This window comes from Larimichthys crocea, chromosome XXII (assembly GCF_000972845.2).
Source record: "Larimichthys crocea isolate SSNF chromosome XXII, L_crocea_2.0, whole genome shotgun sequence".
NCBI classification, from domain to species: Eukaryota; Metazoa; Chordata; class Actinopteri; family Sciaenidae; genus Larimichthys; species Larimichthys crocea.
In genome coordinates, this window is record NC_040032.1 from 7,415,400 (window position 1) to 7,442,246 (window position 26,847).

General features: G+C 42.4%; 2 protein-coding genes across 5 annotated transcripts in view; one reads left to right on the forward strand and one right to left on the reverse strand.

The window, feature by feature from the left end:
* trim3b (tripartite motif containing 3b) overlaps positions 1–16,730 on the forward strand; it is a 31,209-nt gene extending 14,479 nt beyond the window's left edge. For 2 of the 4 annotated variants that reach the window (XM_019270437.2, XM_019270435.2), the window contains 16 exons: positions 5,021–5,196; positions 8,013–8,142; positions 8,578–8,688; positions 8,838–8,989; positions 9,151–9,331; positions 9,556–9,657; positions 9,836–9,934; positions 10,370–10,522; positions 10,753–11,131; positions 12,045–12,148; positions 12,244–12,411; positions 12,519–12,687; positions 13,405–13,446; positions 14,122–14,192; positions 14,284–14,424; positions 14,586–16,730. In XM_019270437.2, coding sequence (XP_019125982.1) covers positions 5,051–5,196; positions 8,013–8,142; positions 8,578–8,688; positions 8,838–8,989; positions 9,151–9,331; positions 9,556–9,657; positions 9,836–9,934; positions 10,370–10,522; positions 10,753–11,131; positions 12,045–12,148; positions 12,244–12,411; positions 12,519–12,687; positions 13,405–13,446; positions 14,122–14,192; positions 14,284–14,424; positions 14,586–14,738 — 2,301 coding nt within the window. In that variant the 5' untranslated portion in view covers positions 5,021–5,050 and the 3' untranslated portion in view covers positions 14,739–16,730. Of the gene's footprint in view, positions 1–1,230; positions 1,427–5,020; positions 5,197–8,012; positions 8,143–8,577; positions 8,689–8,837; positions 8,990–9,150; positions 9,332–9,555; positions 9,658–9,835; positions 9,935–10,369; positions 10,523–10,752; positions 11,132–12,044; positions 12,149–12,243; positions 12,412–12,518; positions 12,688–13,404; positions 13,447–14,121; positions 14,193–14,283; positions 14,425–14,585 lie in introns of those variants that run through there. The other 2 variants (XM_019270436.2, XM_010738750.3) reach the window with 2 other exon arrangements.
* Positions 16,731–18,688: 1,958 nt separating this feature from the next.
* On the reverse strand, positions 18,689–26,660 carry trim47 (tripartite motif containing 47). The gene is made up of 8 exons (XM_019270438.2): positions 26,405–26,660; positions 25,743–25,954; positions 23,643–23,688; positions 23,425–23,520; positions 22,223–22,447; positions 21,998–22,020; positions 21,779–21,900; positions 18,689–20,791 (listed from the first exon to the last, which is right to left on the reverse strand). The coding sequence occupies exons 1-8, from the start codon at positions 26,585–26,587 to the stop codon at positions 20,262–20,264; spliced, it is 1,437 nt and encodes a 478-aa protein (XP_019125983.1). The 5' UTR covers positions 26,588–26,660; the 3' UTR covers positions 18,689–20,261.
* Positions 26,661–26,847: the final 187 nt, after the last annotated feature.

Genomic DNA, 26,847 nt, shown 5'->3' on the forward strand with positions numbered 1-26,847 from the left:
AACACTTCCTATTAGATTGTTCTGTGTTTGTGGGGGTTTGGGAAGAATGGGTGTGAAGCGTGACCTTTTGTTGAACAGGTGTAAGTAGAAAAGTTTCATAACCACAGTAGTTCCTATGAAAATATTAATAGGCTGCAGCAATATAAAAGCATGCAGAACAGTGCCACAGTAGTCTGCATGCGGGAGTGAATTTGCTGCAGATGCTGATTGCCTCGGTGGCATTTTCATCCTCTTATCCTCTACTTCCTGTTACACCCACACCAGCAGTCTGACCTGAGTGAGTTCAGGATGATGGGGTTTTTGGAAAGGTGTGCATCGGCAAGGGTGGGAAAGCTGAGCTGGATGCGAGGGAAGGAGGGAGGAGACACAGCTCGACCGAATCCACACAGATTAACTGTGGATTGATGGTTTTGTCATTAAGTCGTCACCTCTGGCTCCAGATTAAACTCTGACCGCTTCAAATGGACCCTGTGTTTAAGGGATCGGGTGCAAAAACATCCTGTGAGAGGATGTTTTACTTAAAATTTAAAATGCTAATCCCCTTTCCAGCATTAAGAGTGTGCCTTACTCTTTGCACATGTGTAATTTGATACTATGGTGCAAGGCGGAGAGGCATATGTTCCAAATTCAAGTTTTTTTAAAGGTGACATCATGAATTATATAACTATGTTTTGTTTGGCTGCCCTGGATGTGTGTGTGTGTGTGTGTGTGTGTGTGTGTGTGTGTGTGTGTGTGTGTGTGTGTGTGTGTGTGTGTACTTGGCTAGTTAAGTAATGATGTATTTTTTTCATATCTATAACTGGAGGCCAGATGATCCTCACCCATCAGCTGCTTCCTGTCACTAGGAGCTAATCATCACAGTACTGTGTATGCACACACATTACACAGATTAAATAATCATGCAGCAGATTAAGGCCCTATGAGCAATATGTTCCTGGATTCAAGACTGTTGACAGTTGGGCTTCTCTTCTTCTTCTGTGTGTGTGTGTGTGTGCGTGTGTGTGTGTGTGTGTGTGTGTGTGTGTGTGTGTTTCAGCCTTTACCTCTTACTCCCTCTGGCCAGCACAAATTGTTGGCCCATGATGCAATGCCTCGTCCCCGGTAGTTTAAGTTTCCCAGCCAATCGGAGCGTGGCAGTAGGAGGTTACCCAGTCAGCTCATGCTTGTAAACAGCACTGACAGTAGGAGGGACTTTACATTTACAGTCCCACTCTCTGTTGTCATCCCCGTCCAGCCTTTTTTTCAGTGTGCTGCATGGGAAAGGGAAAAGCGAGAGAAGGGAAGGGGAAAAAGGAAGAGAGTGGTCAGCAGGGCTTGTGGGGGGGAAAGTGGGCGTGCATGTGTGAGTCAGGGCGTGTGCTGATTCTCTAACACAGAGCTGCCATGGAGCCTTCTAGATGGTCTGATCTACTCTACTTTTCTGACAGTAGGTAGTCTTTCTGTCAACTCTCTGTGTGTTTGTCCTCATGGTACATGTGTGTGTGTGTGTGTGTGTGTGTGTGTGTGCATGACTTTACAGCTGTTACCAGAGAAGAGTGTGTGAGTCTGTATGTTTGTCCAAGCTGTCAGCACATATTCATTGGTGCTGTACAGGTGTGTGACAGTGAGCAGAGGGCTCACTTTAAAAAAACCTACCCTCCCGTTGAACTGGAAAAAAAGACTTTTAATTTTCTCCACACTTTGTTCCCACGTGTGAGATCCGCATGAGCTGCGAGGATCCTGTTTTACAGCAGAGGTCTCAGTGCTGAATGAGACAAAGAAAACTGTTACTTTTGTTTCCAGTGAAAGCAGCGCTGAATGGACTCATTGTGAGTGAACTCCACGGGTGTTAGCCTGTTGTCACACACAGACACTCTGCATGCATGCACTTAAACACACAGAGACACGAAAACAATTAGTTACACATGCAAACACTGTAATCCTGAGAGTTTGAGGAATTAGTCAGGGTAAGGTCACCGGCGACATCACCGCTGTTAGTGCTGCACATATAATGGCCGAGGGGAATTCTAACACATTTCATTTTGATGGCATGAGCTGACAGCTCTCTGCAGGATGTGTCATGTCATAAATCATTTTTTTTTTAAGCTTCCTGCAGTCCTGCCTGGTTTTGGCTTCATCTCACCACGCTGCCTTTAAAATGCAGAGCCTCAATTCTGAAAATCTGCACTCACTTTTTAACTTGCCAAGTTAACTGATCGTGGTGGTTTTAGACCGGAGCATCAAAACTAAGTATTTGACATGAATTTAGGAGTGTGTTAAAACAAAGTCTGTTGAATGCTTAGAACTTTAAACATGCACACGAGCACCGTCCCCTCGTGCATCTCAGTGAGAAAGAATTCTAATTTCTGTTCAGATATAACCACCAGTAAACAAATGGACACCGGGCTCTTCACTCTGGAGCAGTCCTAAGACCTCTGGTCTTATTTTAGTTCTACTGTCATTGCTTCCTCGCCTACCCACTAATACACGCGTCTAAATTTAGACAGACGTCACTACAGATGATATTAGTATCAGTGTGTTCTAGGACAGAAAGAGAATGACAGAGAAGTGTGAGAACTGTACTGAAGTATGCAACACACAGTGTAGTTGATCCTTCTTTAGTTCTGTCGAGAGACATTCAAGCTTCCTTTCAGACACAACTGGATACTCTTGAAGTGCCAGTTTTAAGCGCAGTGTTTAGAGAACAAAGCATATTTAGATTTAGACAAAAATTCGACAAAGCTATTTACGAGTAATCATTTCGGTGACACCCTGCCTGATCCCCAACCAGTGTGTGTGTGTGTGTGTGTGTGTGTGTGTGACATGTGGTTCCCATGGTTGGTAGCTTAAGAAGTGACCTGTCCTCTCCCAGTCTACTGTGACGTGTGTGTCATTAGATCGTGTGTGTGTGTGTTTGTGTGCATGCAATTGGCGACGACTGACAATAGGACATGAGAACATGAGCAGAGATGGGGCACAGAGGATTTGAGTGTTGTGTGTTAGATCCACCAGTGACAGATGTGCAGATGAGGAGAGTGTCTGGTGGGGGGATGATGATGATTATCAGTGTGTTTGTCATTGATTGTGTAATGTTCATAACTACTGCACGTCTCATGTTTGTTTGAGACACGCTGCGCTTCACTCATCCCTACAATTTGTACGAGCGCACGTCCGTGTCTGATATATAATTAATACATGTGTTGACCTACTGAGGAAATGTGGTTGAACTACATTGTGGAAGTCGGTTAGCAACACAGAGATAAAAATGGCATATAGGGTATGTATCAAAGGTGCCAATTTGAAGGTGTAGGTCAGGTTAGATGAAGCTGTTCTCCACCGGATGACATGACATGTTGTTGTGGCCTTTTCACTCTCATCACATGGCATGTGGCATGTCTGCGTTTTGTAACTGAGATTCACGCGTTGCTCTCCTGATCTTCATTCAAACTTCATATACACACTTGGTGCATAGCAACAAGAACATGCTGCGGTAGCATTTTTTTTTACATACCACTGTAATTATTATGCCATATGTGTTTGGACTTGTGCTGATGAATGTGAAAGTGGGCCACCCTGGAAACGGCACTAGTTTGTGTTGCCAGGCCGAACATGCATACCTTGCAGCCGCACTGCCAGAACGGATGAGATTATATAATGTGTAGTTTCTCTGCTGTTCCAGGAATGTATGTGTGACCGTTTATTTAGTATGTTATTTAATGAACCAGAATTTAGTGGCATCGTGCGGTGTAATTGCTGATTGCAACCCTCTTGTTTCACCTTCTTCTTCCCATGAAGGAGAAACTACGGTGGCCTTGAAACCAACCGGCAACCTTCATGGTTAGGAAATAAAGCCAGTGCCTTTCATTCCATGAGCAGCCACTTGAGGCTGGTTACAGAACATTTCAACCTCCATAAGCACCCATGTTAAAATGTCCAACTTCACATGTTTACAGCCTGGTACAAAAAACTGTTTTGGTCTCTATAGCTAATTTCCCCGTTCATGACAACTGTACTGAGGGTGAATTTATATACAACTCACATGTTCAGATTATATTAAGGCTTAAAGTCATGCAGAATTAAGAGCGTTACTGATTTGATTGACAGGTAGGTGTTATTAAAGATAGCTTATTACAGCACCTAGGCATCATTTGGCCCGCCTCAGGTCCACATTAGCTGAAAGGCAGAAGAGGCAGTACAGCCAACATGGCGGAGGCCAGAACTGCATATTTTCAGCAGCTTTAAAATGGCTCTTCGTAAACCTGTGAGTGACGCACTCATGCTCTGTCCATTCTTTATACTCTTATTGCTTGAAACACACAAAAAACACAAAAGGTCTCATCTAGAGTCAGTGTTTAGTTTGTCTGTTCTGGGCTACTGTAGAAGTTGAACATGATTAAACACTTTCATACACTGACAGAACAGCATCACGGTCATGGCTTTGGTAGATGACAGTATGAACCTAAACAAAGTTCAGCAGGAGTGAAACTTCACTAGTGACTTAGAAAGAGAGTGACAAACACAAATAGAAGGCAACAAAGATGCTACTCAGCACATTCTGCTTTCAGGCACATACCGTATGTGTGCGCGTGTGTGTGTAAAGTTCATGTGTGTATGTAACTACCACAACAGGTCCCGTGCATCATGAGTGTGGACTATTTTTAGAATGTTTTTGTGGACCTGTGAGTCCAGAATGTATTATTGTGGATCAGTAATAACAGTCATCTCTGGTTTCTTTTATTTCCCTGCTTTGGTGTTTGGTGAGATATTGATCAAAAGCCAGACATATGGACATACTGGTTTGTCTACATCTGATCCTGGCTGTACAATCAAGACTGTTTCATGCTTCTTTTTCACACAGTTCTCTTTCAGCTGGCCTTTGTCTGGTATTAACACCATAACAATGGACTGTTTTTGTGCAAATCAAGGAATTAAACAGCTTTGTTAACTTTGGATCCTGGTACCTCCTGTTGTAGGTCTGCTGAGCATTAGCTGCAGGGTTTTTCTAGACAAAATATTCATATTTATCTTTGTCTCTCTACAGGTTAACTGCTGTCATTGTCCGTGGCTTTAAATGTCCTCTGCCATGGCAAAGCGTGAGGCTGGGAGCACCAGCCCTGTGGTGCGTCAGATAGACAAGCAGTTCCTGGTCTGCAGCATCTGTCTGGATCACTACCGCAACCCCAAGGTTCTGCCGTGTCTGCACACCTTCTGTGAAAGGTAACTAACATTTGTGCTCTGTACTTCAATGATAACTGGCAAAAGTCCTAATTACCTACACTTCCCTGAAGCTAAACCTGACACAAAGTGTCTGCACGCCACCTGTTACCTGTAGCTTTTTCTGGCCATGAAAAGATGGTAGGACAGCACACTTTTTACTGTAACTCCTTCCCTGCCAGTACTTATCCTCCCAGATAATTCTTGTCATATTTACTGTACATGTTCCCTAATAGAGGAACCTCATCTACTGCAAACCCCTACCCACAATTAGAGCACTGCTCACCAACTCCATTGGGATAAGTGCATTCCTCAGCATCAGGGACTGCAGTCTAAGAAAAGGCCCATTGTTGGGAGACACAATTACAATGCTTCAATCTACAGTTCCGCAGAAAGATGACACCCCCTCAGGCAGTACTTACCGGGGCCTTTCCGTGCCGAGCCAAGCAGAGGTGGCATTTGGAAAGCTTGTCACAGGTCAGGGTGGGAGGATGGAGAATGACGAGGGAGGCATGTTAGGAGGTACAGAGGATAACTGGGATTTCAGGCAGGTTAACTCCTGTAAACCTGTGATCAAACCAAAAATTATGGAATAGTTTTGAATAGTTACGTAGAGTATGCAATAAATACCCTTTTTCCATGCAGTGTGTGAGGCATTTACCCACTGGAGGGCAAGTTTAATCCCCGGTTTAACTGGATGGCATGTGATCTGGAGCCCTGCTGAGGTGAACAGATTTTTTGTCTGGAGCTATACATGAGGTTGCCAGACAGATGTTTTAATACCAGATTGCTTGATGTAGTTTTAGGGATCTTAGGGCAGGGCTGGCAAACCCACACTGGCCTGGAATCGGGTCTCTTTTAATTTTCCTGTCATAATCTGTCATTGGGTATGTCAGTGTTTTTTGTTTTTTTTTACTATTTAGGATCATGAGTTTGCTCTGGGTTATACTACTGTTTAATAATCATGAATTAATCGATTAAAGGCAGCTGACAGAAAATGAATCATCATGTTTTCTTTCAAAATAATCACTGTTTTCTAATCGAAGCATGTATGAAGTGTAGATTGACAGATAAATCGAACAACAATGAAAATAATCATTAGTCGAGGCTTCATCACAGCCTCTTTCACCACATAACTGACTGAGCCTGTGGTCCCCAGCTGCTTGTGTGTCTGACAAAGCAACAGTAATTTACCCAGGCCTCAGAGCGTTTCAGTGATGTTGACACAGTGGTAGGTAGACAGAGACTTTTGTTAAAGCCCTCAGTTGTTCTCAAAAGCTCACGGCTGCAGTTTACCGAGGCTCGGTTGATACAAGCTTGTGTGGTGTCATAAATAAAACAGAACAGTGTTAGCATGCAGCCCAGGCAGCTGCCCGACATCCTTGTGTACTACAACAACAGAGACTTATCCTCATCAGGTCTCTTGCAACATTAAAGCAACATTACACAGAAATTTTTCTTTATTGTAATCCCACTGTGGTAAATATGGACAGCTGTGTGTGTATTTGTTGTTATTAGGTTACTTATCATCAAAAACTTCAAGCAAGGCGTCTGTCTTTCAGTCTTTTATTTCACCAAGCTCTCACCAACCACTGAAAGTCAGTCCTAGATTTACTCTAGTCTGGTAACTTCTTGCTTGGTCACTCTCTCCTTTTCTCACCTTAGCTTCCTCCGTCAAAGTCCTCTATAGAGTCTGTTATTACATACATAAAGGTTGTTGAATCTGGTTACTCTGCCTGCTCGCCCAGCTCTGATTCTGGCATGACACTGGCTCCAATCCCCGCCGGCACCCATGTTGTGCCCGTGCTGCAGGCCTAAAAACCTCCACTTCCTTACGGGACACTGCTCTGAGCTCACACTTTGGGTATTCTTGCTAACAAACTGAGCAGACATTAACTAACAGCAGCTTTTTTTACTGTATTGTCCATCAGGAAAGTCAATAAATCACAAAAAGTTGATGAGCAGCACCCGTAGGACATCAGAGGGAAAACCAGAAAACGATTTCTCCATAAAATATGATCCAGTTTCACCAAAATCAGTCAAATAGTTGGCACTAATATTTAGTAATACTTATGTTAAGTTATGTACTTTGTACTAGCAGCACAAAACAGCATACAGACACAGAGTAGGAATGACAGAGACATAATTCACCTGATTATAATTCATTGTAACATCAAAATGACTTCAAATCTGTTATTTTATGTTAAAAAAAAACGTTACACAATGTTGCTTTAACAGTCACTTTAGTTGGTACAGCACATGCTGGGTGGCAGCTGGGCTGCAGGCCAGGAGTGCAGTGTAATCTGCATATTGCAGCTGAACTTTGCTGACTGTGGGTTTAGTTTTGGCTTGAAGGTGTCTGATGTTAAATAGACCTAAGGGCAGTCCTAAGGGCAACCGAGGCTGGACAACAACCTCAATTCAATTTCAATATAATTTTCAGCCTTTAAGGGTTTAGTGATATGGATGTGTGACTGCTCTCAGGATGAGACAAGGGTCTCTGGTCTCTACTCGTAGGCAGATTAGTTTGCCATAAATGAACCTACTCAAGGAGAGAGTGTGCATGTTTCCTCCTGAGGCTGCAGGTCCTTCAGATTGACTCGGATTCACACTTTTCCCCTATTTGTTGTGACAGGGACACTATTTAAGCACTGTCTCTTAATTACGTAGGTGAGGTGACAGCTCTCTTTAGTGTCTCTCTCTTCTTCTCTCTCCACTGTGCTGCTAAATTGAATGTGACTAACGATTATACGCAGAAAAGTGGAAAAGCTCAGGTAGATTTTTATTCTCTAATTCATTTGATGACTCCCTCCCCACAGCTGTCTCCAGAACTACATTCCCCCGGAGTCTCTGACACTCTCGTGCCCAGTGTGTCGACAGACGTCCATCTTGCCAGAGAAAGGAGTTTGTGCTCTGCAGAACAACTTCTTCATCACTAATCTTATGGAGGTTTGACTCTTAATCTCTTTATTACTTCAGGTTAGACGTGAATTACATGGAACAAAACACAGATGAAACCAATTACGAGCTCAACGACAGCAAAGATTGTTTGAAACAATTACAAACAGTACTTGAAATGGGACGGAGGGTGTGTGCTTCTGTAGTGCTGCTCTTGGTGTTGAGGGAGGACATTTTTGTAGAATGAGGTAACTCTGGACAGTCCTTTCTTCTTAGAGGGTCTCTTTTTAGAGTTTCAATTCAAGGCTGTATGGCTTCCGTCAAGGCATGTAGGGGATGATTAAGGTTAGCACTGGGGTACAGGGGATGAATGCATTGAAGGGAGTGTGCACAAAAGGATAGAAGTACAAGAATGTACAAGAGATTGAAACAGGACAAAGTTGCGATCACTGAAAAACAACTGAATGAAAAAATGTTTTCGACCAGGTCCTTCAACGAGACCCCGAGTGCTCACGGCCGGAGGCCTGCAGTGTTCTGGAGTCAGTCAGTGCTGCAGCTGCAGGGAAGCCCCTCAGCTGCCCAAACCACGAGGGAAAGGTGAGAAGCCTCAGCTCACACCTCACCAAAATCATCAGCTTTTAGCAATAATTCATGTAAAAAAAAACAAACAAACACAATCTTAAATTCCTAACGCCCAGCAAGAGTGAGTGAGCTTTTTTGTCAACTCAGTTTGTCTCCCTCTGCAGGTGATGGAGTTCTACTGCGAGTCGTGTGAGACAGCCATGTGTCTGGACTGCACAGAGGGCGAGCACCGGGAACATGTGACCGTTCCTCTGCGGGACGTCGTAGAGCAGCACAAGGCTGTGCTGAAGACACAGCTGGATGCCATACACAGCAGGTGATGCTTTGATAAAGCTTTCAGAATATTGCCTTCACATCAGGGGTTCGGAAGCTTAAAAGCGTTTGGCCCAGATTTGGCATCTGCTTTCAAAGATCACCTATGTTTGTGCTGTACCTGCCATGTCAAAACATGCTGGTGTATATTTTTTCATCTTGCAGGCTCCCTCAGCTAACAGCAGCCATCGAGCTGGTGACCGAGATCTCTCGCCAGCTGAACGAGAGGAAGACTGAGGCGGTGGCAGAGATCGCCAGTACGTTTGAAGAGTTGGAACGGGCGCTGCATCAGCGCAAGACGGCCCTCATTACAGACCTGGAGAACATCTGCAGCACGAAGCAGAAGGTTAGTTTTGTTTCACACCTTCACACACGTGTGCAGTACATGCACTAATACAGGTGCACATGTAAGGTGCTCAAACATGCACATGCATTTTTACAAGACCTGCTGTATGTCTCACTGCTGACCTAATGATTTTGACTTTTCCACTCTATCTTCCTCTCTTTCTCCTCTTGCTCTTTTTTTCCGTGTCCCCTTTTTTCCTTATCTTCCACTTAACCTGAGTGCAGGTCCTGCAGGCTCAGCTTTCATCTCTTCTCCAGGGGAAGGAACACATTCAGAGCAGTTGCAGCTTTACGGAGCAGGCTCTCAGCCATGGGAGCGCTACCGAGGTGGGCTGGCAGATTGTAATTTGTAGAAGCGAGCTAACAAACAGGTTACACTGCATGTGGGAGACAGCTGTCAAAATGAATGTGTTGCAGTAGCGTGGCGGGATGTGAACTCTCGCAACATAACTGATAATGGGAAAATGATGACTTAGGGTACAATATGTTTGCCTCGCAAGTGTAGGTGCTGCTAGTTCAGAAGCAGATGAGTGAGCGGGTGACAGCACTGGCCAGACATGACTTCCCAGAGAGACCACATCAGAATGCACATCTGGATTGTCAGGTATGGCCTGTTTATTGTTTATTCTGATTCAAATGATTTATGTCACCAATAATCTCAAGTTGAAATTTGTTTTTATAAATATGTGTGTGTTTAGTTGTTGTCCTATTCCAAAAGACACTCACAAACAGCCTCTGTGTTAGTTGTTATCTCATTGCTCTTGTATTTCTGGCCACCTAACAACTTTGAGTTCAATATTCACTCCAGTTTGCTCTCCACCAACTCAGTCCTTCATGGTCAGACACCATCAAATGTTAAAGAACTCCTAGTACTCTATTACCACACTAGAACACCATGCTCTCAAAGTGCAGGGTTACTTGCAGTTTCCAAAAGTAGAATGGGAGTCAGAGCCTTCACCTCCTCTCCTGTGGAACCAGCCCTCGGTCTCAGATACGTATATAAAATATGTCCTTTTTCTTTGTGTGCTATCTGCTCCAGGTGGAGACTGAAGGTCTGCGACGCTCCATCCAGAATCTGGGTGTTCTCCTCACCACAGCAGCTGTGGCTCACACCTCCGTCGCCACAGGAGAGGGCCTCCGGCATGCAGCGACCGGGCAGCACCACACTATTACTGTGACAACAAAAGACAAAGTACTGCCTTTAAATCAATTAGCCTCACTGCTGTTTGCAAAATGTATAGAGTGAAGCTTGTAGCCTTTCAAATTCATGTCACACTATTTCAAGAAGTCCATTAACAGGCACTGTCATGATCAAAAACAAATCTGTACAAAGTGCTGCCCTAGAGGCTGCATCCCTGCACACACTGCTTGAACAACAGATTTATTTTTGTCTGAAGTTTAATCAGTGACCTCTCTTTGCAGGATGGGGAGTTGGTGCGGACAGGAAATGCTATTTTAAAAGCAGAGATAACGTCTGCTGACGGGAGCCGTGCTGCAGAGACAGAGATAGCAGACAATAAGAACGGGACGTATGAGGTGGGCTACACGATACGCTCTGAGGGAGAGTACTCGTTCTCTCTGTTGCTGTACGGCCAGCCGATACGTGGCAGCCCGTTCCGCCTGCGGGTGGTCAAGCCATCAGATGTCCCCCAATCCCCCGACGACGTGAAGAGGAGGGTGAAGTCTCCCAGCGGAACGGGGGGACACATACGGCAGAAGGCAGTGCGACGGCCTTCCAGCATGTACAGCACCACCAAGAAAAAGGAGAACCCCATTGAAGATGAGCTCATCTACAGAGTGGGTAAGAAAGAGATACAAACCTACATCACTACATCATAGCAGGAAAACCAAAAACGGCCCTTTGTCAAGACAGCCTATTAGTTATTTACATGTTTTATTCCATTAACTATGAATTTAGATTGTGGAGAATTTTACTGATCATGGTCAGTTCAGTCAGTGCACAGGAGATCACAGAGAATGGAAGATTTATCTTTTCAGCTTAATCTTAAGAAGCTCCCCTCTCTGGCTCGTCCATAAATAGTGCCACAACTACTCTATGTCCATAAACGGTCATATTTAATGCATCTACAGTATACGGTATGTGACAGTTAGTCACTGATCTACAAACAAAAGGAAATGTGTTTACCCTTAGTGGTCTGACATTCTTATCTGACTACGTAAAGGCTTATCTGTTGTGCTCAGGGAGAGAGACTTATCCTCTGACTCTGGTTACCATGGTAACGATAAGACAACAAACTAAGATTTAACACTGTCCCTTCGGTGACCTCAGAAAATATTCTCGACCCAGTTACTGTTTTAATTTCATGCCAGTAGAACGAAAAACCAACGTGCGGTGACCTGATAGAAGGAGTGACTTCCACTGCGCTCACAGCCTGCAGCATGCTGTCATATGATGAAAAGCAGAAAACCAATATAGATGCCATGTAATTAATTTGGTGGTTGCCTATTTGCAATGTCTCTGCCAAGCCAAGATAGTTAGACTTCCATAAGTAAATAAAGGTGCAACATTCTCACCATGGAGAATTATCTATCTCAAGCAGATCTTTCAAGTCTTTGCAAGTTCATTCATGACATGAACCTAACGCTGCATTTGCCTGGGAGGTGGGATAACGTACGATGAAGCATTACACACTGTGAGAAAGGTGAAGACATCAAACGGCATATTAACGAGTGTGTGACTACGTCTTTGTCAGGTACCCGGGGCAGAGAAAAAGGAGAGTTCACAAATCTGCAGGGAATCTCAGCCTCTTGTAACGGCAGAGTGGTGGTGGCTGACAGCAACAACCAGTGCATACAGGTGAGACAGACACAGAGAGGAAACTGCATTTCAGTGCAACCATGTGTGCTCACGTAGGTTCGCGACACATTTCACTCAAAAAGCACTGATTGCAGGTATTCTCCAACGACGGCCAGTTCAAGATGCGCTTTGGGGTCAGAGGTCGGTCTCCGGGGCAACTACAGAGACCAACGGGCGTCACTGTGGACATGAACGGTGACATTGTGGTCGCCGACTATGACAATCGATGGGTTAGCATCTTCTCCTCTGATGGAAAGTTCAAGGTGAGAGCTCGATGCTTGTTATTAGCAACAGTGATGAAGACAGGTATGATGTCTTTCCATTTCTTAAGTAAGTCTGATAAAATCCTCTACGTTTTCCTCCCTCCCAGAATAAGATCGGTGCAGGCCGGCTCATGGGTCCTAAAGGTGTGGCTGTGGATAAGAACGGACATATCATCACTGTGGACAACAAGGCCTGCTGTGTCTTCATCTTTCAGTCCAATGGGAAGTTGGTGACTAAGTTCGGAGGCAGGGGGACGTCTGACAGACAGTTTGCAGGTGAGAAGGAGGCCTTTATACGTGACAGGAGGCGTGTTGTAAGCACTGATAGGGAGCTGTTAACAATCCTCAACCAACAGCCCATCTGTCAGTGACGTCTTTCAGATTTTAAATTAAACCCCTCATGATATTTCACATATTTAGCATCATATGTGACAATAGAAAATACTGTATGTATCCTGTGTTCTGCAACATGTTTTGCAGCTTTCATTCATTTCTCCAGTGTTCAGGACAGTCAATAACAAATGTTACTGCTCTACATGATAACATGATTCATAATTCACATATATTCTCCAAACACTGTCTGATACTTACAGCGAGGAATAAAAATAACACTCAGCAACACTTTAATAATCGCACTCAATATGCCATGAGAGTAGGCAACCCAGCAGTGGTCACCACATTAAGCCTGTCGTGTTCCTCCACTCATTTTTTGTTGTTGGCACTTTTACTGCCAGTCTTTGAGAAGACAATAACCTATTGCTTGTGTTCTTGTTCTATTTCTGAACACAGATCAGTGCATTACATCACACGTTACATTGTGTTCTAAAATATAAGCCTGTATATAGCCCCAGGCGATGCAGTGACTTCCCACCCACCCCCCTTGCAAACTGCGCCTGTGCTGACCACCCTTACTCTATTTTCTTCTTTGCTTATCCTTCATCTCTGACAAACTTTTTTTTTTCTTTCTGTTCTTCCTCCTGTTTTTCAATCCAGAAAAACTTGGCCCAAACTTAAATAAATCTGGCTCAGTTTTCAGTAAGTACTAAGTGTGGCCTTGCTGCAACCCTAATCCCACAGTGCAGTGCCCTGTGTCTAACCCGACTCCCTGATTATGTGTCTGACCTCCTGAGAACTCAAGTTGTTGGTTCACGCCGTGCTTGTATAACGATGATCAGAGATCTACAAGTACACGGACGTTGTAATAATCACTTGCTATTACAATTATGAACATTTTGTCACATGCATCATGTTTTTTGTATAAATGGTTGAAGTGAAAATGATCAGTGTGAATGATTTTCACGGTGCCAGCTTCGTTCCATGATACTAACCAAGACAATCAGTGTGATGAAAGAATTAATGAACTTTGTTACGTTATTTTTTCACATTAATAGCTACCCAAATCATCAGATCTGAGACAACCAAATATTCTAGAATATTCATTTTTAATGCCGCTTTATCATTCTGGAGAAACAGGAAACCGATTATGTAACTCTAGCTGAAGCATTGAGTGCATGGGAATACTCGAGGCAAACCAGAGAAGCTAACCATCTGATTGCAGCTTCAAACACGACTAGCTGGAATTTGTGTTTTAAACAGCCTACTAACAGTGAAGGGAAACTACAGGAACCACCCAAAGTATAAGTTCCTCAATAACCTGCCTCTCTCTCTCTCTCTCTCTCTCTCTCTCTCTCTCTCTCTCTCCATATGTAGGTCCACACTTTGTTGCAGTGAACAACAAGAATGAAATCATTGTGACCGATTTTCACAATCACTCTGTAAAGGTGAGCTATGATTTGTCCTGCGTTCAAATGCTGAATTATCTCTGTATGTATATGTTCTAGATGTAGACATAATGTGTGTTTGACTGGCCAGGTGTACAGTGCAGATGGAGAGTTCTTGTTCAAATTTGGCTCTCATGGTGAAGGCAACGGCCAGTTTAATGCTCCCACTGGTGTGGCTGTGGACGCCAATGGAAACATCATTGTAGCTGACTGGGGTAACAGTAGAATACAGGTGAGATAGGTTATGTTCACTACTATGAACTTATTTTTACCAATATAGTTTTTGCCATATTTAAGTTCTTGAAGGAAAGGGTTACATAACTGAGTGTTGTCCATTTTGTTAATGGTATCAATTGTTCTTAAACATGAACTTTTGTGCTTTTTCTACTTCAGGTGTTTGACAGCACAGGCTCCTTCTTGTCTTACATTAACACCTCAGCAGACCCACTGTACGGCCCGCAGGGCCTTGCCCTCACCTCAGATGGACATGTGGCCGTTGCCGACTCCGGCAACCACTGCTTTAAGGTTTACAGATATCTGCAGTAGGCGATGGGAGACATCGCAGACACAGCTCCTGCTTAGACTTCGCCTACTACTTGTGGACAAAGAGCTGCAATGCACACTTTACAGTCTGTAGAGTCTGTCTGTACTTTGGAATATTCAGAGCTTAAGACAGAAGAAATCTGAGAAAAAAATGTTTACATGAAAAACAATCCAACCTCCCCAAAATGCCCCCCAAAGTGTAATTACTAGACAAAATAAGCTAGTTATCCCAAAAAATGATTACAAAAACAATTTCTAGAGAGAAAATAAATCTATAAAGAGACTATCCTGCTGAAATACAGCTTAAAAAAGAAATTAAACACAAGCTACAAGTGAATAAAAACTGTAATTTGATTTTTCCCTGATCTGTCTACCTTAAACTCTCTAAACTCTGTGTTTTTAACCAAATCTGGAAGTGCTCTATTTCTCGCTAGTAGATATCATGCAAGTCTGAAGTTGGTGATAGACTGTGTTTTCTTCTTTTGGGCAACACCAGCAGAAAAAAAAGCAAGAAACAGAAGCTGTTTCCCAGTGAGAAGATGATGCTTTGTGATTGAACAATGCTCAGGCCTTTCCTTGAACACTGTCGCATGTCAGTGTGCTCCAAAAAACAAAACAAAAAAAAACATCCCCGTCGTCACTGCCTTTAATTTCTCATGACTAAACGCAGCAGAACACATGCAGGCAGGCTGTTATTATCCTCTTTCTTATCAAGATCCCTGCACATATATAGATTCTTTTTATTTCTGTCATATCAAGTGGTATGAACGTTTTTTTGTTTTGGTTCCCAAAGACAAGCATCAAGAAGCACAACAGTTAATAAAACAATGTTTTTGAACATGTGTTCATAACCAGCTCTTCAATAATAGGTTCAGTCCCTTCCAGCTAGTCTTTCTCTTCTATTAACCAAAACAGACTTCTTATATCTAACCCCACTAGTTCTTGCACTTTTGTCTATTCATATCTACAACCTAACATAGTTGTACATATGCATATTTAGGTGTATATATGGATTTTGTGTCCATGGTATTTCACTATATAGCCTATTTACTCCAGCACTTCATGAATCAAGAATCTTAACACTGGAACACGTAGACAGTAGAAGGTCATGCCAAGGTAGTAGCCAAATGACTCACAGGCATCAGTGGAACAAAGTTGTATACACATTTATTTGCTGTGTTTTATTTTTTCAAAGGACTTAATTTATTTTTTATTTTATTTTCTACATAATTTGTTCTACAAATTATTTTTCTAATTGGTGCATTTGACCTGTCTCCTCTTTGCCAAACATCGTTGTACATAGGCCTTGTATCTCGTAGCACTGAAAGCCGCTCTCTCTCTCTCTCTCTCTCTCTCTCGTTCGCCTCCTCCCAGAGCTCCCACGAAACAGTTCAAACTTTTCCTTCTGCCAAAACGTATTGTTGTAAGTTGTCGTTGAACATTGCACAAATACAAATATTATAAGAGTTATATAGTTTGCAAGAGTAATATATGCCTCTGTGTATAGTTATCATTTAACATAATCAGAAAGTGTACTGTATATTACAATCATATTCTTGTTGTAGCTGACAAGCACCTTTATCATGGACTTTTGTATCATTCGCTCGGTAGATCAGTGTTTCGAGGGTTTTCTGCGTTGAGGAACACAACACCAGCTAACATGCAGTGAAGTTTTTCCCCTGTGTTTTATGAATAAACCCTCTCTTCCATCTGCATTTCCTGTTTATTAGAAAACTCTGTACCAACAACAGGTTTAATTGACTTTCCACCTCCATTAATCAGACCCTGTGTGATTTTTCTTTATGTCCGTCTCTCACCTGTAACTGACCTACTCATGTCTGTGTGAAATAAAGGAAGCACATTTAAATGAAACACTACATCAACCATCTTGTGAAGCCTGCTGTAAACAACAGAGGCCAGTCTTACAAGAAGTAATCACATTTATGTAATCATGGCAAAGGTATGATTGTAAATATTAAAGAATGAAACTATGAACTGCTGTGCAAATGGTCTGTTTTGTATAACATGGTTTCTTCAATACCTTGTCCAGTGATACAGCTTTTATGAAATGAGATGAGCATTTGTATGCATATTTTCTTTTCCGGCATATTAGAAATCAGCGTGTCCGAGTCCTTTCTGCTGAGATAAGAAGGAATTATTCCGCTGCCTCATGAAGGGGATTAGCTTTTCTGAGTCCCATCCCAACACGCTGCTTTTGTTAAATGCCCCTGCTCTCTCGTGGCTATTTGAAAAACTGTCAAATCAGCTGCAAACATGGTCGCATGTGGAAATGGGAAAAGTAATGAGAATTTGACCAGCTTGTTATTGCTGTCATTTAAAATATATCTAACTCCTAAAAACTCAAGGATGAGCAGCCATTTCACCTTTATCTTTATTAATAATAAAAGGATTTTTAACAAATTACTTTGGTCATTTTCTTGATGAAAACAATATTTTATTAAAACCAGGAATTCTTCCTAGAACTTAACATCCATCCATCTATAACTTATTATAGTATCTTAACTCATCCTCATCAGAGTCACGGTGGGGCTGGAGCCTATCCCAGCTGACTTATGGCAAGAGGTGGGGTACACCGTGGACAAGCTGCCAGCTCATCACAGGGCACATAGAGACAAACAAGCATTCACACTCACAAGTCACCAATTAGTGTATCTGTAAGTGTCTTTGGACTGTGGGAGGAAGCCAGAGTACCCTGAAGAACCCACACAGACATGGGGAGAACATGCAAACTCCATAATTAATGCCCTAATTAACAGTGACACTTATTTCAAAGATCCTGAATATTACTGAAAAAATCAGGTATAAGCATCTTGACTTAGTAAACTCAGTATCTATCTTTATGTGTTGCATAAGGTCACATGAGAAGCCGTTACAAGTTGTGCTGAACTGTTTTTGTGTCCGTGTGTTGAGGAAGATTCTAGGTGTTGCCATGGATACCAAGATGTCCTCTGCAGTATGTAGTGCCAAGCCCCCAGTGGTACTACTTAGAAATTTTAATTGGTGGAATGAGAACACATTGTTCATGTATTCGTATGGCCCTTCGTTACAACCACATTAAAACAGTGGAACTGATGCATCCTCTGCCTTATGGCTGAGCCCACAGTGAGTGTGTTGTTTCCCCAACAGGTGTGAAAAGTTACCAGAAGTGCAGCTGTGGGATTCAGCCTTCAACTGTCTAAGCAGATAGAGGCAAAGAGAGAAAGCCAGACAGAGCTATGAATGGACAGAAGCAATGTATTAATGAAAAGACTGTATAACTTCATACAGCATCTCTCAGCACAGGAAGCTCAGACGTATATTTGCAAATGACTGACTGAATATTTCAAATACTGAAGATGATTCTCTCTCTGTGAAATCCATCTCTGTTACTGAGAATTTCCATGACACTGAGTCATAACCAAAACAGGAGATGGAGAGGAGCTCGGTTTTCTCACCTCCTCCTTAAATGTTCTGGCCTGTATGAAAACTGAATCAGCAACACCAAACTGTCTCAGATGGTTAAAATAAGGATGCTGGACCAGAATAGCAAACAGGGAGCAACTGCCCTCATGAGAACAAATTACTCCAGGTAGGAACGTGGTCATTTGGTCCTGTGCTGTTTGACAGGTTTGGATGAAGGCGCCCTTACCAGGAACTCACGTCAGTCAAAAATGTGGTCATTCAGGTGTAAGTGTGTGAACAAGCTGCTCAGCATCGTCTTCACTTTTAGAGGAAACTATACTAGCTTTCACAGTCAAGTTGTAGCATACATACTCAGGTTTTATGGTGATATTATGTGCTGTCATGTGTGACTGATGTTCTTTTTAACACTGTGAAAGACAAATTCCCTGATGGCATTTCAGTGTTAATTGTTGACCCCCCCCCCCCAAAAAAAAAAGCAGCAGGAAAGAAGAAACAGAGAGTAGAGTCCTTTAGGGAAATACAAACACAAATCTTGTTCCCTTTTTAATCTCATTGTAAAGTCTGAGAACACTGAGCACATTCAGAGTAGGTCAAAGGGCCACAAACAGGGACTACAAGAAGATTTTTATGTCACATTTATCAAGACACAGCGCAAAAACTGCTAGACGGAAGATCTGAACGAAACACAGCAGTGAACATTATGTAGGTGTTCAATGAAATGTTCTCACACAAAACATGTATCAGCAAACACTGAAAAGTTAAAAAGGTGGGGAATCGTTCTCCTGAATGACTGACTCCACCTTTAAAGAGCACAGCGTTTCCCGTCTAAACACGTGAAAAGAAGCAACCGGACATAGATAGATAACTACAGCCAAATCTCAAATATGATCAGGACTGTTGTGGATCTACTATGCTCCTCAATCAAGAAAGAAAGAAAAACACTGCATGTCCCTGTAAAGTGACAACATCCCACTTGTAGTCCATAACCACACTGTTGGAAACTGCATGAGCAAAAATAAAACCCCTTGAAGATCATCTCAAATAAAATGTTGAGGTCTCAGGTTTATAAAAAGGGAAAAAATTTATATAAAATTTCCCATAGAGACGCTTTTTTTATCCTCAAAAATCGAATTAAAAAAATAAATAAATCACATTGGACGAGCTGGAGAATAAACCTAAAAGTGTCAGGACCAACTTGCAGCTGAACTTCACAGCTAGCATTTAAACAGCAGAATTATTACAAACTAAAGGAAATGCAGCTGCTCTGATGGAATGTCTTACATTAAAACATGCTGAGTGAATCAAATTGTAAACATGTATGGACCTGGCTGGAAAGCGTCACAATTTGCTGTTAGAATGTTTACTTTGACTTTATCAAGCACACTGATAAAATATTCCAAATTTTAAAAATAAAAATAAAAAAGAAACACAAAAAAACAATGACCTGAATTCACACCTTCAGTGTCTTTACTAAAATAAGCTGCAAAATGTGACTGTACAACCTGGAAGTCGAACCTGAAATCTCAGCACAAGCTGGCCAATGAGTCAATATTTCAATTTCAGTCAGACTCTCAGCACTGCTTACATTAATGAAGGTTTTTTTTTTGTATACTGTCAACAGCTATCAATGTGATAACTATGTCTTATGTCCTTCATGTTCCACCTAACAAAAGGAAACACAGACCCCGCATGGCAACAACGTGAGTAATGTACAGCGGTATGGCATGACAGTTACTAATGGGACTGTAGATTCTCTGATCAATGGGAGCATTTGAGGCATCTGCATCCCAGCAGACAGTGACACAGACAGCGAAGCACCTCTCCTAAGCCCCAGCCACAGTAGTCAGGGGTATAAGCCTACAGTGTGTGTCTAAGATGAAGGATTTTGAAAACATTCGAACGAGAAAATGAAGCTCTGCACTGCAGCTGCAGTGTGACGAGACACAGAGCTGCAACTCTTCAGTGTAACCTTTTTTTTCCCCTCTTTTTTAGATAAACACACCAGTAAGACCAACAAGTAACAGCTCAAATGCATACAGTACATGACTCCAAGGGTCACCCTGGTTCTCCAGCCTGGCTGAGTTTAGACTCAATACAGCTCTTTCAGTAATAGTGGCATATCTGCAACCTGCTGCCTGGATCATTCTTCCCTGGGCTGAAGAAAGGGTAGACGGGCTCTTCAAAGCAGGTGTCAAACATGTACAGTCTCTTCATTGTGACGGCGTCATAGAAACAGAGACGCCCGTTGTCGTAGTCCAGGTACACGCCGACTCGAGGAGAGTTCCAGTAGTCAGCGACAGGGATGCGCCCGTCCTCTCCATTGGCATACAGCCGGTCCTGCAGACACAGGCTCCAGTACCCCGCAGAGGGAGTGAGGCTGACAAAGCCCTTCCTGTTGCTACACTCAGTGGTGACGCCCAGGTACCACACACCTTTGTCCTTCACATCCACCTCCCAGTAGTGCTGCCCACTGGCGTACTGGGCCGTGGCGAGGACCCCGCAGAACCGGTTGAAGCGGGCTGGCAGGTCTGGCTCCTGGTTACGAACACGGCCCTCCTCCACTTTTGTGTCAAAGTCCGAGATGAGCAGGTTTGGATGAGCAGTGTCTGGGTCTAAGGTGAGGTTCTGAGGCACTGCACAGAAACAACAAGAGATAAGTTCAACTTGTTCACTTTGCGCTGCAGCTAACATTTTACACTGTCTCCAAGTACAACGCTTCCAACTTGTGTTGAATTATCTGGCAGATAAAACGCATTAGAATTTCATTTCATTTTCTAGTACAATATGCAAGGTTTGAATTCCTAGCTCGAATTCCAAACAGTGGAGCAAGTCGCCCCCTTCCCCTAACGACGCTCACGCAGGGTGCCAGGTTGACGCTGCTGAACCTTCACTAGTGCAGGACGAGTAATGTAAACGTTACTATCTAAACTCTAATACTTGTTGTCTTCTGGCTTTGTTTATTTCATGAATCAAAATAAAATTAGAAAAATTAAGTTGCAGCCAATTTAAGTTTTTCCAAGAGAAACTTTCACATTTTGTCTGCTCACAAAACAACAGAGAGTACATATGCCTTTGCTCATAAGAGCTTAATCAACAGTAGTTCTGAGTGTATGATAAGATATCTATTATCCATGCCTATTTAAACTGCATGTCTTTCCAGGAGCACTGCACCACCATGCTGCCCACAATACATTTAATAAAGATAAGTAAAGTTAAATCACATGTTGTAGAGAAATTCTTTACACTTTAGGTCCTTTAATGAAAGTTCAACACATCTGTAAAGCTTATTTTAATGTGCACAGCTGTCTGAACCATCTCTGCAAAGTCTCCCATAATTGGTGCTACATACACACACACACATCGCTGTCTGGACAGCTCAAATAGCGGCCTCTGTTCCCAGCTCTCCCACATCATTTTCATATGATAAGCACTCATTAAGATCTACAGTAAACCATTTTAGTTGCCAGAGTTCGAGCTGTCCAGGTCACACCAAACCAACTTCATTCATGTGGGGTAGATATTCAGGAATCGGTTTAACTGGAATAAACAAGGATGGCATGAATGTTCCTTTAGACTTAAAGCAGCAATCATTTTGACTGCTCAGTGCAGAGTCAACTCACTGGTATGCAGCACATGCATCATCTTCTTCCACATGATGAGCTGGTAGGGTCCTGAGAAGTCTGTCATTTCAGACTGACAATTCACCGTCTCAAGAGGTGTGAGCAGCTTGCAGTGAAGGACTCTGGAGAAAGAAAAAAAAGATAATTAGTATAGTAGTAATAAGTCCATCTTATCCAATATATAGATCCATATCAGACAAGGAAGTGTAAGTTACTTACTCATTGCATGTCTCAGCAAGGCTCTGTTGGACAAAAACATATTTCATATTACTGAACACACCCTGGTGGTTGTTTTAAGGTGTGATTAAAAGGTAGTGCTGTAAATTGTGGTTTCAAATAAAGGAATAGAATAAATCAATAGTATTTTTACACAATCATAGGGATTATCCGTCTCTCCTGTGAGACTTGCAAAGTCATGTTGATCAGCTGATGTGTGCGACTGACCTCAAAGCTGGTTTTCCCACTGATGTGGCTGTGGATATTAGTTATAGCTTTGTCCACAGCTTCCGCCGCCGTCTGCACAATCTTCAAGTTGTCGTCGATGACAGCCATGGTGGCCACTTCTTCTGCATCCAGGCTCTCAAGCAAGGAGTCCCTCTCATCTAGCAAGAACTGGACCAAGGCCCCGACATCGGCCTCGATCTTCTCCTTGAGTCTCTGTTTCTTCAACTGACAGAGACCAAGAGGTTCAGAGGATCAGGATGAAGGATTTGATGATAGATGATAACATTTCAGTGCGGTGCTTAATGAATACTATTCTAAAACAAATAGTTCTGACCAAGCAATCTGATTGTTTTTTATATCTAACCATCTACACATACATAAATATTAAAAGTTGACTTCCATAAATCTGAATTTCATCTTCCTTTAATAAATATTCTGTATTTTATGGAGCTGTTAGACCACCTTGTTAATTCAGGCGTGTACCTTGTTTGTGTGCAGCACATCAGAGAGCAGTTTAATGAGCACAGAGAAAATGTTAGACTAAAGCTGAATATTTCATTCGATAAAACATTGTGAACAACGCTGTGGACTTATTGGAAATGTTTGGATCACAGTCTCCATCAGCTGTGCGGTGAGTCGCAAACACTGTGCGATGAGCTTAAAAACAATTATGACGTTCAAGTTATGAGCTAAATCTGTCCATGAAAGTGTGATCTTTTTCAGCCGATACCTTAGTCACTACAAGACTGTTCAGTGTTTACATGTGTGGTATTTACTCAGTTTGGTCATCGTGTCTGTTGCTAGGTTGTTACTAAGGCTTGGACTATTTGCTGGAGCAGTAAACTGGGATCCATTACATACTAGAGTCTACTGCTATGACTGATTGTTTTCCCAGGTATTAGTTAGACTCTGTCTCTATGGAAACTGAGCTCAAAACAGGAAAAAAAATGAGAGCAATTTGCCCTAAAATATGAATCTCTTTCAATCATATATTTTATTAAAGTTGGTTACTGTTATATAACTGCGATATTCCTTTGAGAGGGAGCTTTAACACACACTCTCATGTAATATCGCTTAAATTAAGCCCACAGCCTGGTCTTCAAAGACCACTTAAAACAAACAGATTTGAAGCTTTGCCTGCAAACATGTAGATGACAGCACCAAGAAAAGAAATAGAATCAAATAAAAACTTCATTCCATACCCTGACTTCACTTTTGGTGCGCTCATCAGATGTCATAACTTTTACACACTGAGACTTCTGCCAGTTGAGCTCCATTAGCCTCAGCTTCAACTCCATCTGGAACAATCATGTACATCAGGACACATGCACACAGGAAACCGGAAATAATGGATCATGGGTTCACAGACTAACTAAAACACATCATATAATACATTTTAGTAAAGCCATATGTTACTTACCTTCATGTCGTTCACAACTTCTGGCACTGGTGCTACCTCATGGTGTCTGAAACGACAAGAAAACAAACGACCAGGCACTTAGCGGTTTTCACAGGAACAACACTGAAGGTGCCCTGTGGAGTTTTGCTGTAAACCAACATTACACTTTTTAAAACAACTGTGTGCGTCCATGAGGTCTAACTGTGTGAGAAATGTGGGTGGATATTTTTTAGTCTTTTACTTTCATTCATGTTGAAAAGGTGTGAAAATATATGCAGAGCAGATATAGATATGTATGCTGCAGCAGACAAACCATGCAATTTAAGTAAAAATGCAGCTCATTTCAGTTTGGACTTTAACCCACTTTAAACATGCACACAAACAGTTTGATAGCACATTAATACAAAGCTGAGCAATACACAGCTTAAGCTAATCTTAGTTTGGAAGATGTTTGGTTTTCTTTTTCTTAAGAACAAGAAGTGTAAGAATATTTCTCTCCACAGTTTATAGTATACTAGCTGTAACAGCGTCAGAGTTCTTTCTCCGGTTGGGGCAGATTGAGTGTTTTGTGACAGGTGGGGACGGGCACTGGATTTTTTTTCTATGATAGGTTTGAATTAATTCTGCCAGCCAATCAGGAAAGTTTACCAAAATGTAAATGGAAGTATTTTGAATTCTGACTGAAACCAATTCCTGATAGTTTCCAATACTTTTTATGTACACGAGATGCTAAATTATATTAGTGTAAAAGCGGTTGTGGATTTAAAGCTATGGCCTAATAAGACATTACTCTGTCTACTTGTGAGTTCACTGTAGCGGTAACAGCCAACTCCCCTGCACTACAACTGGTACATTACTTTTCCCTTGTTGCTGCTGATGCACCACTGTATGACTAGCCTTGTAGTGGTAAATGTAGGTGTGTTGCCCTGCCCCAGCTGACGAGGTGGGCAACCTTAGACCCCGTTTCTTGGAGACATGCACCTGCCACGACCCAATGCCCCAATCCCAGTCTCTAAACTGATGATTAGAACTGCCTGACAGTCAGGGCAGCCTGTGGTTGTGTGTGGAGCCCGTCTTTGAACTCAAACTTTTGATTAAATTAATTTAATTTTAAATTAAATCAATTCATTTGATATTTTTGTTAGAAGCACTAGTTTAGCTATGTTTTTTAGTTCTTAGGAAATAGTTTAGATAATGGGGTTTCTTGTTTTTGTCTTAATTATGGTTAGACAGCAGCCACTTGCCCTTTGTTTTGTCCTTGTAGATATCGCCTCCTTTTGTTGTTGACCACTGATCCGTATTAAAAAAAACAAAAACAAAACAAAAAAAAAACAAAACTAACAGCTGCCTTTATATTCCTTCCTTTCTCTTTTCGAGCTGGGACATAACAACCCATGTGGATATTTTTTCCTTTGGAGACAACAGTGACTGTTCCGGTGGATTGTACCATTACTATGACTTCTGTACCCACGGCTGTTGAGTATATCATAGTTGTCTGAATGAACACACTGCACACACTTGATTTTATGGGGAGGTGTAAAGAAGCACATTCAACCTTCACAAAATCCAATATGTGCAACAGCGGCTCGTCATGGGTTGCTGATCTTTAAATGGGATGAGACACGTTAGGTTTGCAAGACAAAATGATGGAATGGTATAGAGCTGCTAAACTCTGGTAACTTACCAAAGTGGTGATGACTTGTTTGAGGACAAAATACTGCGACAGGGTGATTTGACTCGGTTATCTCATTAATGTAACAAAAATACATCGTCTCGACAGAATTCTCACAACAATCTGACAATGGTAAGGTTTCACACTGTCTGACGCTGGGTATATCTGCACTTCATAATGCATGGACAAGCAGCTAAGATGTGGTTTGTTATGGGGCTGGGCTCTCCTGCATGGACGTTAAGTCTCATACTTGTAGTGATGAATTAAAAACAGGCACAGTCTAAATTAAAAACCGGACATGAGCAATACGTGTTTCAAACTGTCCTGACTCATAAGAAGCGGACAGCGATGAACTTGCAGAACAGAATGCCTTTTTTTTTTTTTTCCCTTCAGAGCAGACAAACAGCTAACCTAAAAGAACAAGACTATAATTGTCCTCGGTGACCAACCTGTGCGCTCTAGATTCCCTGCAGACTACACAGATGAGCCTCTTATCAGTCTGACAGTACAACTTCAGCTCTTCTCCATGTTGTTCACACTTCCCGTCCACTTTGACGGGCTTAGACTGTGCAGGACAAGAGCCCAGACACTCCAGATCGTCCAGTTTCTCCACCAGGTTCTGCACCAGGTAGTTTTTAGTGAAGCTCCTCTTGGTGAACACCTGAGAGAACAAAGAAAAAAAAGACACTGAGACAGACGCAGAAATGTGGCCCGGAACCGAGCCCAGAGTCTGCAATACGTTGCTGACAAGTGTTATGAATTACTCTGCAAAATAGTATTGCATTAGTTAAAAGATAAAAACACGAAGTTTGTACATTAATGTCAGCTGGCTGCTGAGAATTTAACGAGCTAAAGCTAGCTGTAGTCAACGCAACGGCAGCCACAAAATAACACTGCGTAGCTTATTTCTCAGAGAGCAACCGTCAGCTAACTGACGGTTGCTCCTCCTCTGTAAGTCGCTTTGGATAAAAGCGTCTGCTAAATGCAATGTAATGTAACTGCTTTAAATACACTGATAAAGTAAGAAACTATGTTTGGCTGATAAGTAAGCTCGCCAAATATATTTTATAACAAACAAACACGACAGAAAACAGAGACAACAGAAACTTACCGTTCGGCACTGAGGGCACTGATAGCCATAGTCTCCGCCATTTTCATCCCAGTGCATGCAGATGCAGAAGCGGCAGAAATTATGTCCGCACTTGAGGATGACGGGGTCCTTGAAGATGTCCAGACAGATGGCACATGTCAGGTCCTTCCTCAGGTTGTCTCCAGCTGCTCCAGCGGTCGCCATGTTTACAAGCCGACGGCAGCACAACACTGCCGCTGCAGGAAGTGAAGGGGAGAGGGGAGGGGAGGGAGGGGGGCTCATTTGTGGTGCGTCACGTCCCGTCCTAACCAATCACATCCCTCCGTCTCTCTCTCTCACCCGCTCTCTGCTGTACCTGACTAATCAGGTAAAAAAACAAAAACAACACAAGGCCAACGTTTGGTAAGGGCAGTGAAATAATCCCATCGTTATTTTATTATTTACAGCCCTCTTTATTTCACCTT

What these genes read in the sequence shown, in the direction of transcription:
- trim47 (XM_019270438.2), bottom strand. Translation starts at nt 26,587, where the DNA reads ATGGCGACCGCTGGAGCAGCTGGAGACAACCTGAGGAAGGACCTGACA. An exon ending in AAGTTGTGAACGACATGAAG is followed by an intron (nt 23,521 to 23,642) that starts GTAAGTAACATA and finishes TGATTGTTCCAG; the next exon opens with ATGGAGTTGAAGCTGAGGCT. An exon ending in CTTGCTGAGACATGCAATGA is followed by an intron (nt 21,901 to 21,997) that starts GTAAGTAACTTA and finishes TTCTTTCTCCAG; the next exon opens with AGTCCTTCACTGCAAGCTGC.